The sequence below is a fragment of the Lepidochelys olivacea genome (genome assembly GCF_965140295.1).
Source record: "Lepidochelys olivacea isolate rLepOli2 genome assembly, chromosome: 6".
Lineage (NCBI taxonomy): Eukaryota > Metazoa > Chordata > Testudines > Cheloniidae > Lepidochelys > Lepidochelys olivacea.
The window spans coordinates 48,839,843-48,855,147 of record NC_140416.1 but is presented as its reverse complement, the minus strand read 5'-3'; the positions used below and the strand labels follow the sequence as shown (position 1 = coordinate 48,855,147).

Genomic DNA, 15,305 nt, shown 5'->3' with positions numbered 1-15,305 from the left:
TATAAAGAGTTAAAAAATTGATCTGGGAAGAAAAAGAATTAAAATGATCAAAATCAGCACTATGCTATAAATGGCAAATTATACTGCAACATATATAAAAGGCACCATTTTTTGCAGTACTTCTGAAAAATTATTTGGAAGCATGTAGTTTCCAAAAAACCCTGTATTAAATATTGGCAACCCAAAGTTCTGATGGAATGCTTAAAGTTTGTTTAAGGAAATGATATGAAGTGTGAAATCTAAATTATAAAACTCTTTTATGAGAAGTAGATATTGTATCCAATAAAATCAGAATAATCAGTCAGAATAACACTAAAATATATTTAGGAATTACTAGCACTTAATTCTCCCTATAAATTGTCTATATATGGTAAATACCAAATTCTAAAAGATACAGTATATAATCACAACTAAAAACTACTACAAAAGATAAAAACTATTAGCTCTTTACAGTTTAATTGCCAATGAGCCAACGTAACGTCAAAACAGAAAATAAAAGCAGAATTGAATTGCTTAAAAAAAAAAACATGTGCAGTAGTTATTTGTGCATTTCATCCTGTGTCATATATAATTCTCCAAATATTAAAATACCTCAGCTAATCATTGCGTAATGAGCATTCAGTGTGGGATTATCAAAAGAGCATAAGTGTTTAGGAGCATAACTCCCAGTCACTTAGGTACTTTTGAATTATATTTCCTGAAGAATTTATCTGATTAATTTTATAATTAAAAAAAATATTATTCAATTAATTAAAAAACAGTCTCCCAAATTTGGACCCCAACCAGCAAGGCATTTAAGCACATGCTTAACTTTAATCCTCCAAGTAGACATACTGAGTTTAATGGGACAATTCACATGTTTAAGTGCTTTGCCACATCAGGGTCATAAAACTATGCTTTTAATTTAATGAGTATGTTCAGGAATAATTTGGTTGCCAAATTTCACAACATTTTTAATAAATATTCAACTAATATGTTAAAATCATTTTACCCATGGTCACTATTAAAGACTGGATATTTATCACCTGTAAGAGTCAAGTTTTCTGTGCTATCTGATCTATTTTTATGATATATATAAGGCATCTAGCAATATCAGTGTACAAGAAAATTGCCACCATTTAAATGATGCCCCTAGTACAATGTAAACTATTCTTATGAGCTGTCTAAATATTGAAGTAATAATGCTTAGCACTTAAATAGCAATTTCATTTTCAAAGCAGTTCACCATTATTGACTAAATAATTATCTCAACTTGCCTGTGAGATAGGTAAAAACTATTTCCATTTTATAGGAATGGAAACTGAGGCAGAGAAATTAAATGACATGCTCCAGACAGCAGTGTCAATATCAGAACCAGGACTAGAACACAATAAAAGGTTCCCTTAGTCTGTGAAATATACCCTATAGAAGAGCATAATAGCAATATACAGAACTGGGGAACCACTATAGGCCAGATCCTTGGCTGCTGTATATAAGTGTAGCTTCATTAAGGTCAATAGGGGAAATTCTGCCTCTGTTGAAGTCAATATGAATTGTGACAGTGTGTTCATTGGATTTCACCCAGTGGAGCTAAGATGATATACACCGGTTAGGATCTAATCTTGGAAGTACAGATTGCCTATTGAACAAAATGCCTTGTGGGTGCCAGCTGTTAGCAAAGTTTATAACAAAGCTTGAAAGTATACAATGTACAGAGACAAAAAATATTTCATTTTAAGGTCTGATTTCAAAGCTTATGCACAAGCTTGCATTGTAGAACAAAATGACTAGGTTATAATTATTATTTTAAAATACTGACTAATTTTTCTCTGTGCTTGTACAGTATCTAGCACAATGAGCCCCACACCTGACTGGTTTCTAGGCACTACCACAATATAAATGTTAAATAAAATAATAATATTTTAAACTGTTGGTGAGGTCAACCTTTGGAGCTTGACTCAATGTGTTATACAAAAAATACTGACTCTGTACTTCAGAATGGTTGTCTAAATGTCTCCATGTTGAATCTTTACTTTTAAGAAGCAAAAGGCCATCAATTAAAGAAAGGAAAACTATTCTTAAATAGTAAATAAAATGCAATGATGCAAACAGAAAAAAAACCATCTTCACTTTCTTTGTAACTGTCATAACTCTTCGAATCCTCTTCATTTCACACATATCACATAGTCTAAAAACTTTGATTCACTTTGGCTATTTATTAAACAATAATCTGAGACCAAAGTAAATTAATCACCTTTCTTTCCACTTTTACCTCACAAAATGGCTGGAAAATGACACCAACCAGTTTCTCTGCATTACCATTTTCTGGAAACTACCATCCAGATGTTTACCAAACTCCTCTGAGCAGGGACAGATTCCCTTTAACACTCAGTGTAAAAGTGATATTTGCAGGCCTTACTGCACCCTGTCTAGGAAGACTTAATTGCAAACCCAATTCAAATTATCGTTTTGTTTAGAATTCCATAGAATCAGTCATTTCTAAAGAGTCTTCCAATGGCAGAGAGTCTTCAAAACTCTGCCCTGGATCGATTGTGAAGCCCTGGCTTTTCAATGTATTATGGGCATTCATGAACTTCTGCAGGTACTTAGAGGTATACAGCCAGTGGTGCTTCAAGACATCCTCCATTTCATAGCATTTTGACTGCCTGGCATTCATTTTTCGGAAACGCCTAAATAATTTGTTCCCAGACTCGTTCCCTTCACTTGCCCAGGCACCAATGGAGCCATCTCTTTCAATAATTTCAGGAACATGAGCAAGAGTTTTGTGAAAATAATTTGTAATCTTGCCCTCATATCTGTACTTGAACTTTGTGGACAGGAGCTCAGCAAAACGTTGTGAATTGAAGCTATACTGACACAGCAGTTCTGGGCACTCTTTGGCTGGGCATGAAGATCTCCACACTGGTTTCATCTTAAGGTAAAGGTCCATCAGTTCTCTTAGTGCATCATGCCTTTCCTCACACTTTATTAATTCACATACTGCTTCCACTGTCTCTTTGGTCATAAGCTTTCTAGCAAAGTTTCCATTCATCCTCATTATGGGCTTCAGGTTCATCTTCTTCCTAAGGTGCTTGTCAAGAGTCGACTGCCACCTCTTCCTCTCTTCTTTAGATATGTCAGGGTTCTTGTACACCTCACCTATCTCAAACTGGAATATCTTGTAGAACTCAGCCGCATTGCCAATGTCACAATGTAATGCATCTATGGAAGGAACAGTCTCAATAAAAGGTTTGGCAGAAACACCCTTCACTCTGTCACGTAACTCATCAACAGATTCATTATATGGGTTGGACCTCCATACCTCATACCGCTCCAGGTTTTCAGCATGACTTCTTGTTATGGAGTGGAGGACCAAGTTCTGAGAGGCTTCCAGGCGGGTTGCATCACAAAGGGTGCATATGTAAGTAGAGCCTGAGGCTTCAAGGCCTTCCACTTCACGGACAAGTTTCTCATCATACCCGGTACCCCTAAAGATGAATTTGAATGTTCTGAGGATGCCTCCCATTTCAAGAAGCAGAACGCTGCTTTTCATGGTCTCTCTTTCTGCTATGAGAGGGCTCAGGATGGCTGTCAGAGTCTCGTGATCCGATTCATCAGCCAGCATAAGGCACAAGGGCTTGCAACACAGCTCTGAATTGGGCTTGACTTCTTCAAAGACCCTTACATTTTTATTACCATGAGCTATAGTGATGTTCATGAGTGTGAAAGAAAATCGAACTGCCTTTTCAGGGACAGCTGGTCCACTTCCATGCTTCTCGCTGACATCTCCCATCCCATCACAAGACTCCTTCACCACAACAGTGAATGGGCCATTCAAGTAGTCATCCAGGTCTTGTGCTTTCATGCCTTCCAAAATGTCTTCCTCCAAGTCCATTAAGGCAGAAACTAAGGCTGCATCATATCGAAACCTCTTAGCAATCGTGTCTACTGGGTAGTCATCAACTGAGTGTGGCAGGCCTGACAGTCCATCTATAATTCCCACCTCTGTATTAGTGGACACATTTTTCAAAGGGGGTTTCCACTCAAATGGATGATAACCTGGCAAGAGTGCCTTCTCAGCAGCGCGGAGAGCATGCAATGGCTGGAAGATCTGCCTCCCAGTTATAGCTTTTACCGTTCTGTACATTTTATGGTACTGGCTACAACTCAGAAAGGTGTTGACTCGGATTGCCAGGCAAACAGCTGGGTGAAGCCCTGATCCCTTTCCTTGCATTATAGCTTCTAACTCATCTGCTTGTCTGTGTTCATTTCTTGCTCTCAGAGCCAGCAGGAACAAAGTTAGGCACACAGCCTTTATATCACCTCCTTCTTCTTTCTCAGCAAAAGCTTTGACTTGAAGCTTAAGTTCTCTCAGACGATGCTTTTGCGCTCTCCTGGTCAATGAGAGTAAGTGTTGCCTCGGTCGGCCACCTTTATTTACGTGCGTGTAAATCTCTTTCCTTTTCACCTCTTTGTGACTGGACAAATGATGGCAGTATTTGCCCAGCAAAACCTCCTCATCACATTCTTTCACTGGGCATCGCACAGCCAGGGAATTGAGGATGTTCAGGAAGGATTTCACTGGACTCACCAGGTCGGTAGGGAAGCAAGGGTATTGGCAGGCGGGACAATAGCTGCCCATAACTTTGAGGCACTTAAGGATGCAGGTTCTACAGAATAAGTGGCTACATGTCGTTTCCACTGGGTCTGCCAGAATATGGTCACAGACCTGGCAAGAGATGGACTTAATGAAATCTGCAGGGTAGTCAACTGCTAGAAGTTTGGTGCTAAGATGTATCTTCTTGCAGTTGGCAATCTTTTTCATAAGGTTTTTGTTGTTCACCTGTACTTGTTTTTTTACACCTTTAGTTTTTCGGGCACGTTCTGCAATGATCTTGAGCCTTTTGCCCAGCTGTAAATTGGATGGCTGGTTCTTTCTCTTGACCCCACAACGAGCAGTATAACAAACAGTGCAGTTTGGGGAGTGGGACTTCCACTCCATGGTACTATTCCTCGGGAAATACACTTCACATGGGGCGTTGCTGAACTTTCTGTGGATGATGCTCCAGCAGTTGTGACAAAACCGAGTAGGGTGGATTGTGTCGATATCTCCTCGCACGTCAATCTTAAAAACCTTGGCAATCAGATCCGGCCAAGATGTTGCTCTTTTCTCTTTCTTTCTCAGAAGTCCCTGAGTTTCACAGTCCACTGGTCCATGCACTGGATGACTTCTCTTGTAGCGATCAGTTTTAAATGAAACTCCACAGATGCGGCAGAGCTGCTGCAGGTTTGCTTGATGAGCTGCATTCTCTTGTATTTTCAGGCTGTCAGCATCTTTTTCAAGAGCCTGCTTGTTGTGATTTAAGTCTGTATCTGCCAGAAGTGGCTTTTCTACCACTGGAACTGCCACATCCATCTGCATCAGAGTGCCATTGTCCAAAGAAGCCTCCTTCTCTGCTTTCTCTTTATTTTCCACTTGGTTGTCTCCAGAAGGTGCCTTTTCAAATGATCTCACTTTAAACAGCTTGAACTTCCATTCAGAAAATTTAGTATACGGGTACTGGATTTCTTCAGGTATGGTGTGCAGGCCCATGCTTGGTGACGTCAGCACGTCCATTCTGGCAGGAACTGGATCACCTGAGGGGGAAAAAGAGAGCACTGTAGGTAAGTGAAATACTCCAAAACGAACAATGGTGAAAATGTACGAAGCATGTGGCTTTTAAGAGGCATAAATCTATGGTCATTAATGACTGGTAGATGCTTTCTCAAAGTATGAAATACCATAGTAGATAGAAATTATCTCATGCCAATAAGATATCTGGACAATCACAAAGAATAAAATTCACCCTTGTGCAGAGGGCCAGCAAAAGACCTATGCACCACTTCAGACCCAGTTAAGCCCACAGATCAGGGTTTAAAGTGAGATTTATGTGCTGCATAGGCTTTGTGCTGCCACTTTACTCAGGACTCAGGAGTAAATTTCGCCCATATTGTAAAATAAGCAAATGTTTCCATGAAACGAATTCCACGATTGAATTAAACAGACACAGGTTACAACATAGTACCATCTTAAATTGGGGGTAATAATAGAGTAATGAAATGGCTAGTGTATGTATGCCATTGCCCTCTACTGGACAGAATTGAAACAGATCTGCTGTGTGTCATAGGCTCTATACAGCTAACAACTAAAGGAGAGTTTCCTTTAGTTCACGTGGTAGGAGCCTAGGCTTTTGGATGAAAAATATTTGATTCTATTGCCACATTTACTGTAAAGATCTGAGTGTGTGACAACTGTTAATCCTCAGAGAGCCACATTTGGTACGACTAAAGATACTGGGAGAGACATTAAAGTATGGATGGGACTGTGTGCAAATGCAATAGATTTTCACCAGTTTTCAAGTACCTCTAGTTACAAATAAAATCAATTTGGTGACCTCAGTGTAAACTGAGATATTTACCCACACAGCAAAGTTGCCATACAACACTGCACAATTGGTAACCTTTGCCCAGGCTGGAAATGGAATTAGGGAGAAGGGTACTGAGAAGTAAGGTACACTGGCAGGCCTGCGTAAAGGATGCTTGCACTATGCTTTCTACACTCCCCTGACCCCAAACACTCCTTTGCCTGTATGTTGCCTATTGAGATTATAAACTCTTTTGGGTGAGGTCTATCTACTTATATGTTCATAAAGCACCTTACACATTTTGGGTGTAATAAAAATACACAGTCATACTGATTAACATGCATACTCTGATTTTATCCAGAAGGGGATGGGATTAAACTATTGAGTGCTCATGACAGGTACTGGATTGAGATCCCTAAAAATGGCCGTCCCTCTGTTTATCTACAGGACAGAAGCAGCATAGGTAGGGGCACTGTACACTTCCCCACACAGCCTTACTATGTGCCTCAGCCCTGATCCTGATGTGGACAATTGGCCATAGAAAGTGCACTGAGACCACCAACTCACTTCACACACCACAGGACAGCTAACAACTAACAGATAGCAGCATCCAATCCTCCAACCTTTACTGCTCACACCTATATCCATGTTCACACAGGTAGTCCTACTGAAGTCAATGGAACTATTTGAGTGAGTAAGGACTATGATATCTGATGACTTATGATCACTGCTTATATGGAATTGAGTTAAACCAGAGGCTAAAAGTGGAAATATGCATCTCTCATACCATGTTTTTAAGTTGTCAACACCACTACCACCACTTCACTTTTTAGGCCCTGATCCTGGAGTGGGATCACTAGTGCGTGGTTCCTTTAAAGGCATTCCATGCTAGCCAATCCCAATGCAGAATCATGACCTCATTTAGGGGCCCAGTTCAGAAGGCACTTAGCCACATACGACTTAAATTCAATGGAACAGATCCTCAGCTGACGTCAATGGAGCCATAACAATTTACTCCAGCTGAGGATCCACCCCAAAGGGACAACTCACATGCTTAAAGACAGGCATGTGTTTAAATACCTTGCTGAGCTGCGACCTTATTTGGAAGAGTTACATGGTTTGGACAATGGAAAATGTCTGGTCAAATTTTACATTTTGTAAAAACAATCTATCATCAAATACACCACTGATGTTGTTGCTGTGGAAACATGACATTTTATACAAATAAATATTCCCCAGAGTGGCTTGCAATTCAAACATTGCAACAACATGCTAGTGGATGAGAGCCTGAAAATGAAATTGGCTAGGCACTGACTAGAAACAAAAGTGAAACCGACCGGCCTATTTTTCAATGCCCAGGTGGGAGAAGTGCACAAAGTAAGCAAATGGCACAGTGTAAAGTATTTAGATTTGTTGATTTCTTTTGCTTTTAATACTCAAGTTGCAGTTAGTAACAGAAACAAAGTTAAATGTATTTTAAGAATATATTATTTTAACCTTACAGTATTTGTTTCAAATAAAGGCGCTATCTTCACTTAGCTATAGTGCTCTCTAAAACTCTAGACCACTGTATCTATTTTGAGGATGCCTGACACAAGAACAAGTTCTTTTCAGTGTCTGAAATTTTGATCTGTCTTCCCTGCATTATGTTTCTGAGATTATCTCTTTTTAAAAAATATAACCTTTCAATAGAGCAATATTTCAATACAATCTTCCAAAGGCCAGCTGGAAAGGATTACTGGCTCTGATTAAGTTCCTAATCCAGAGTGACATGTCAACCTGCTCAGCTCTCGCCTTAAGAGTTTAACTTCAAAATCCTTCAAGTGGACCTTGGCAAACAAATTAAGGGTTTGTTTTCTTTCCAGCTTCTCTTAATTCTATCCCACTGAGAACAAGTTGCTTGCATTGCTATATCCACCTGCCTGCACTGCTGTGCCCCACTGCCTACAATGCTGAATATGAGCGCCTGCACTGCCATCCCCTGCTGTCCTTTTGGGCTATAGCCTGCTGTCCTGCTTGTTTGTACCCTGCTATCTATAAAACTGTAACCTACTATCTGGTGCAGCTGTACCCAGATGTATGACTGCTGTACCTGCTGTCTTGCTTGACTGGACCCTGCTGTGGACCCTGCTGACCTAGTTGTCGAAATCTACTACCAGCAGAGCGGTGTCCTGCTTGCCCCACAAAGTCCTGCTTGCCTATTGAGCTGTACTCTGCTGCCTGCCGAGGGACTGAATGACTTCTTGTCTTTCACTGTTTTACCCTATTCTCCTACAGTCCTTTGAGCTGCTCTATTGCCTTAAATAAATATTACAAAATGTCTTTTCCTTAGGTGATTGTCAGTCCAGAGATAAGGCCGGCCTGTCTCGTATTAGACTACTTCACAATGCACTAAATATCATGGAGTTACTTGTGTGGTACCTCCAAAGGTTTTACCTGGGAATACTGCACTACCTAGCTTGATAAGGCCAAATGCAGAAGCTGGGAGTTTTGCCTGAGTACGGATTTAGGATTTGGCCAACTAACCTGTGAATTATTTGGTATCTGAACTGTGCTATAAAATTATAGTTGTAGCCATGTTGGGCCCAGGATATGAGTGAGACAAGGTGGGTGAGGTAATAGCTTTTATTGGACCAACTTCATTTGGTGAGAGGGACAAGCTTTTAAGTGACACTGAGCCCTTATTCAGGAGCTTTGTGTGGCTGGAAAGCTTGTCTCTCTCACCAACAGAAGTTGGTCCAATAAAAGCTATTATCTCACCCACCTTGTCTGTTTTATAAAAGACTGACATAATCATGTAGTGAATTTGTAACCACATACTACTTTTCTATTTAATTATCCTGCTACTGCATAGTACTTATTCATCAGTTAAATGGTCAATATTTATTCTGCAAGTAACATATAAAGCTGTTGCTTGCCTATAGTCTTTTCCAAAACATTTGTCAATGGAATATCTGAGCACGTTTTACACATTAGTCAGTTTATCTTTGCAGCATACCTGTGACATAGGGAAGTATTATTATTTCCATTTTACTGATTACACACACACTAAAAATGATCCTAGGTCTTGTGATTTTGCAGCTAAAGCAGAAACCTGTTTACAGGGGCTTTCATTGAGATTCTCAGTGTCTCTAGCTGCATCATCAGCACCTCTCCAGCTTTGGAGAGCAGCCAACAAGCTATGCCCCCTAAGATTTGCTCAGGGGTATCATTTGCTAGGGGGCCACGAGGGGCAGTTGCCTCCCCTGACCTTAGTTTGTACCTAAAATACTTTTCAGGGGTCAATATGCTCCATTATGTCTTCCACTTTTTGGCCCCCCCCCCGACTTTGCAGGATATAATATAATCACATCTAATGTTCTATATACAACTTTGGCCTTTCCATCACATAATTTTTTTCTGAAATCACACTCCTGAGTTTGCTCACTAGTTATTGTGATGAACCAGCCAGCAATAGGTATGTTCCAAATCCAATGCAAAGTAGCTAATACCTTCTTTCCTTGTCCCACCCTAGTATGGTGTGTCATCTTAGTACCACACCTGATCCCAAGACCATTGCCTTGCTGTCAAACTGCAACTCAAATATAGCAGATGGCTCTTACTCCCTGCTGAGAAAAAGTTCAAAAATTCATTTGTTTCCTTTCAGCAAATATGTCTTAAAGAGATGAGAGACAAAGAAGCCCTATTAGGTCACTTGATCATCCATTCCGCTAGTCCAGGATTGTTGCCTACAGTCTATTAATCAAATACTTTATCTAGTCTAATTCTCCAGCTCCTAAACAATGGAGCTTGAACCTGGTCCCTTGGAAGACTACTCCACAGACCTCAATTCTGGGAACATTTTCCTGACATTACTAGAAATTTGCCTTTGCTCTGTTTTTTCTAATTGGGCTGCACTGAACAATCCTCCATCATGAACCCCACTCCCCAACCATCAAATACACTGGTGATTTAACTGGATCTGACAGCTGTGTTTAATGTTACCTCTTTTTAGCTTGGAAAGAAAAAGAAAATTCCTTTTCTGGCCATCTCAGAATATCTCAGGTCCTTCTGAAACAGGGTCAGATTGTCATGCTCTTACTCACACTGAGTAATACCTTACTCTGTGAGTAGCCCCACTGAAATGAGGGGGACTGTCTGTGGAGTGAGATGCTACTTGTTGGGAGAAAGTTTATAAAATCAGATTAATGACATGTACATTAATACAGTGAAATAGTTGAATCAATTCTTGTATGTCTCACAAGCAGCTGGGTTATTGCAGTTAAGACTGTTAGCCTACCTTTCTCTCACTGCCAGTGTGTAGAGTCGTTTGTATGTCTGCTCAATTGGTTCCAAACATCAAGATCTCTCTCAATCTCTCTCTCTCCCCCTCTCCCCTCTGATTTTTAAAGCTCACTGCAGTGCTGTTTGTCTCACCCTATCCCTGTCCCTCCCATCTCCCAGTACCGCTCTGGTGCTAACCACAAGTTACCATCAACCACAACACAATACAAAGGTCTCTGCTCCAGGTGGCACCTGGTAATTTACGAGGCTTAACTATGAAGTTAATAAAAACAAGATCCTCCTTTGAGAGACCCCTTGTTTCTGAGATGAGTTTTAATTCCATGCAGAGCCATTCCAGGAGAGTGTCTGCACCTTTACGTGACTAAACTTTTGTATTTGCTTTTTTATGTCTATAGCTCCAGAGCTAATTTCTCCACTGGGTTACACATTGGGGAGAAGAATGTGGGACCCAATCATGCCACCCTAATTCACAGGATTAATCCCTTTGAAGGACCCTGACATTTAAGCCTACATTATCAGTCCAGACATAACCATGCTTCCAATTTTGTGATTGAAATTTTGTGCAGACAATATGAATCATATTGTTGCCCTTTCTTCTGACACCAGTGTAATGTCCCATTCTAACAAGAGTGTAACCTCTCTGATGAATGCAGATGACCAGGGTCTTGCAGGTCAGCTACCCACTGGAAGATAACTCAGTGATGTAGATTCTAGGTATTTTCTGCATGTAACTTGTTTCACTTATTCACATGGTCTGAATTCAACAAGATGAATTTTAATAAAGACAAGTGCAAAGTACTTCACTGAGGAAGGAAAAATCAAATGCAGAGCTACAAAATGGGGAATAACTGGCTAGGTGATCGTACTGCTGAAAAGGATCTGGGGGTTATAGTGAAACACAAACTGAATATGTGAGTCAGCAATGTGAGGCAGCTGCAAAAAAGGCTAATATGATTCTGCGGTGTATTAGCTGAAGTGTTGTATGTAAGACATAGGAGGTAGTTGTCCCACTCTGCTCAGCATTGGTGAGGCCCCAGCTGAGGTACTGTGTCCAATTCTGGGTACTACAAATTTAGGAAGGATGTGGCCAAATTGGAGAGAGTCCAGAGGAGAACAAGAAAATGATAAAAGGTTTAGAACAGTGGTTCTCAAACTGTGGGTCAGGACCGCAAAGTGGGCTGCAACCCCATTTTAATGGGGTCACCAGGGCTGACTTAGACTTGCTGGGGCCAGGGGCTGATCCCCACTGTCTGGGGCCAAAACCTGAGTGTGTCAGCCTTGGACAGTAGGGCTCAGATTACAGGCCCCCTGCATGGGGCTGAAGCACTTGGGCTTCAGTTTTCCCCCTGCCTGGGGAAGTGGGGCTTTGGCTTTGACCCACCCATTCCACTACCCGGGACAGCAGGGCTTGGTCGGGCTCAGGCTTCAGTCCCCACTCCTGGGGTCATGTAGCAATTTTTGTTGTCAGAAGGGGGTCAAGGTGCAATGAAGTTTGAGAACCCCTGGTTTAAAAAATCTGATCTATGAGGAAAGGTTGAAAAAACTAGGCATGTTTAGTCTTCAGAAAAGAGGACTGTGGGGGGGGGGAGCGCACAGCGGGACCTGATAACAGTCTTCCAATATGTTAAGGGCTGTTATAAAGAGGTCAGGGATCAATTGTTCTCCATGTCCACTGTAGGTAGGACAAAAAGGAAGGGGCTTAATCTGCAGCAAGGTTAGATGTTCGGAAAAACTTTCTGACTAGAAGGGTAGTTAAACTTTGGAATAAGCTTCCAAGGGAGGTCATGGAGTCCCCATCATTGGAAGCTTTTAAAAACAAGTTGAACAAACACCTATTAGGAATGGTCTAGGTTTACTTGTTCCTACCATAGAACAGGGGTCTGGACTAGATGACTTCTCAAGATCCCTTCCAGCCCTACTACATGATTCTGTGATATACACCAGGTCTGGAACAGAGGTGGTCACAAAAAAGCATGCAGACAATCTCCTTTTTTAGGAATCTCAGCCCCAACACCAATAACTAGTTCCCAGGAAGAAGCTGTGCCTCAAGAATTGACTCTGATCAGAGAGCAAAGAGGAGAGCAAACTCTCCTGTTGCTCACACAGTAGGCTCTTCAAGGACCAGTCCCCTACACAGAATCTTGCATAACTAAATCTAACCACCCAGTTAGTCTTCCCAAAACTGAATATTTGCTCATGTGCTAAAAACAGGATGTTGGCAGACTAAGACTACATCTACACTTGGAGCTGGTGGTTTGATTCCCACCTTATGCAGACGTGTCCATGCTAGCTCTGCTCAAACTAGCTTGCTAAAAATTGTAGTGTTAGTGTAGCTGTGACAGCATGGGCAGCGGCAAGCGATGACACAAGTTAGCCACCCTGAGTGCAACCCTCACTCACCGCTGGCCATGGTACCTCTGCTACACTGCTATTTTTAGCGTGCTACCTTGAGCAGATCTAGTACATGTATGTCTGCAAAAGATGAGAATGACACCCCCAGCTCCAAGCGTAGACATAGCCTCAGTGTAACAGCACCACCTTGTGATTCCTGCCATAACTACATAAACTCCTACAACCCTGACTGCACATGCAAATTGCTCTTCTTTCATAGGGTGCTCTCTCTGCGTTTCCACAAGATTCCAGCTTGTCTTCCTTCTCCCTGTCCCCACACATACCCTTATTCCACAGGAATATGGGACAGTTTGAGGGTTAGTCAGGAAACATGGCTATAGTGCTTTCATTATGCTGAAGACCAACAGCCCCATATCTCCATATCTCCCGATTCCCAGTTGATGCAATCAAGTGTTTTATATGGTGTCTGGGGCAGGGATGAGGACTAGTTGGCTGAGGCTGAATCAAGATAAGGTTGCTGTGATGCTGGCAGACTGAGGAAAGCAATCAGAAGATGTGGCAAAAGTTATATCTATTCCCAAAATCCCATATTTTGTTCAAACAAGCCCTGATTAAATGACAATATATCCAAACAAGGGATTCAGACATCTTGCTTAGGCACCCACTTTTGGGAATTGGGCCCTAAAAAAAGTACTCTAAATAAAATAGTGAGAAAGTGTCACAACTGTCATTAGGTCCCAAGAGTTTAACATCCCCGCCTCCTTCTCTAGCTATTAATACCTAGCTTTTCTATTGTACTTGTCATCCAGAGATCTAAAAGCATTTTATAAATAAGAGTAAATATCACCATTTTCATTTTACAGATGGGGAAAATGAGGCACTGAGAGGCAAAGTGACTTGCCCAGATCACAGAGCAGACAGAGCCAGGGAGAGACCTACATTTCCTGATTCACTGTCAGGTGCCCTTTCCTCTGGATCACGCTACCTCTCTCTGATTAGACAGTGCTCCCTAAGATGTTATTTAGCTAAATCTTCTCATACAAGACACAGTAGCACTTTTCTTGCTATTGGGCAAAGAGGTCGGAGGGTTCCCTACTTCCCAACTCCAGAGCCCCTTAAGAGTACTGGCTTCAAGAGTGATGAGGCCTATAGAAGTGCAGCTACTCCTGAGTCAGTGGTTCAAATTGCACCATGTACCATAACGGATGCTAACCGTGCCCCAGTAAATAGGTTTAATGAGCCACCGCAGAGCAAATTGTTCACAATGATCCAAACCAAATGTAGAACTAGATCCTGATAAACTGACTCAAATTTGGACCCAGACAAAATTCTCACTGAAATGAAATGGAAGTTTTGGGGAGCAAGAACATCACTGAGATTTTTGCTTGAGTAACAAATTAGCAGGGATGTCAGGATTGGGTCCATAGTGAAAAAGAAAACACAGAGGTTATTCCCAGACTAAGACAGTCCCTGCTAAGCGTCAGCAGGAAAGTGGAAATCTCACAGCTGAACTGTTAATTTCTGTAAACATTGGACCCTTAACTAGAGTGCCTCTTGTGGGCCCTACTTCCTCTCTGATCCCCCTTCTGCCTGGACTTCCTTGTAACCTGAGTGGAACTATTCAAACACTAGCTCTTGGAGAAAACATTTCAAAAGCCCTCCAAGTCAGGCTGCATTAGCAGGTGTCAATCAAAATCTCTCTCCACTGACACAAGCTGTGCTTTCCTTTCTTACATGAAGTAGCACAAATGCAGTTCACTACAATGGGGATTGTTGGAGGAGCTGTTTGGTAAGTAGTTTAGCAAATCCCTCTCTGAGGTGTTTATTCAGAACATCACCGAGATGGCTGGATGCCTGCTCTGTCTCCCTGGAGCAGGGATTTTAACACAAACTATCAGGTACTCTAGGAAATAGCTCAATTATCACAGTAACCATTTGAGTTCTTATGCATGCAGCTTAATGCTTTGCGTCTCAAGCACATGTGGAATTGTCTTGTAGAGAAGTCAGCTTGTAAAAGTTTTAATTCATCCTGAATTGCAGTAGCCTGAGCATCGGCTGTGATTAATTCCCAACCAAAGCCTAATTTCTGCAGTAGTGTGTGCCGTGTTAAGCCAGATGGGTATTTGTTTTCCCCATGCAGCTGGCACCATCAAGTGGTGAACAGTGTTTCTGCATCACTTTATGTCACAAGGTGGGGATCTGGCAGCAATTGGTATGTCTACATTTGAGCAGATGTAAATTCCCTCTCGAGGAGACATGTCTGCACTAGCTCTGATCAAGCTAGCG

At 41.5% G+C, this 15,305-nt stretch overlaps 1 protein-coding gene across 1 annotated transcript; it reads right to left on the bottom strand.

The window, feature by feature from the left end:
* Positions 1–2,452: 2,452 nt before the first annotated feature.
* On the bottom strand, positions 2,453–5,596 carry RAG1 (recombination activating 1; the record flags this gene model as incomplete). The annotated part of the gene is made up of 1 exon (XM_084629799.1): positions 2,453–5,596. One exon carries the CDS (start codon positions 5,594–5,596, stop codon positions 2,453–2,455), a length of 3,144 nt encoding a protein of 1,047 aa, XP_084485925.1.
* Between the last annotated feature and the right edge of the window lie 9,709 nt (positions 5,597–15,305).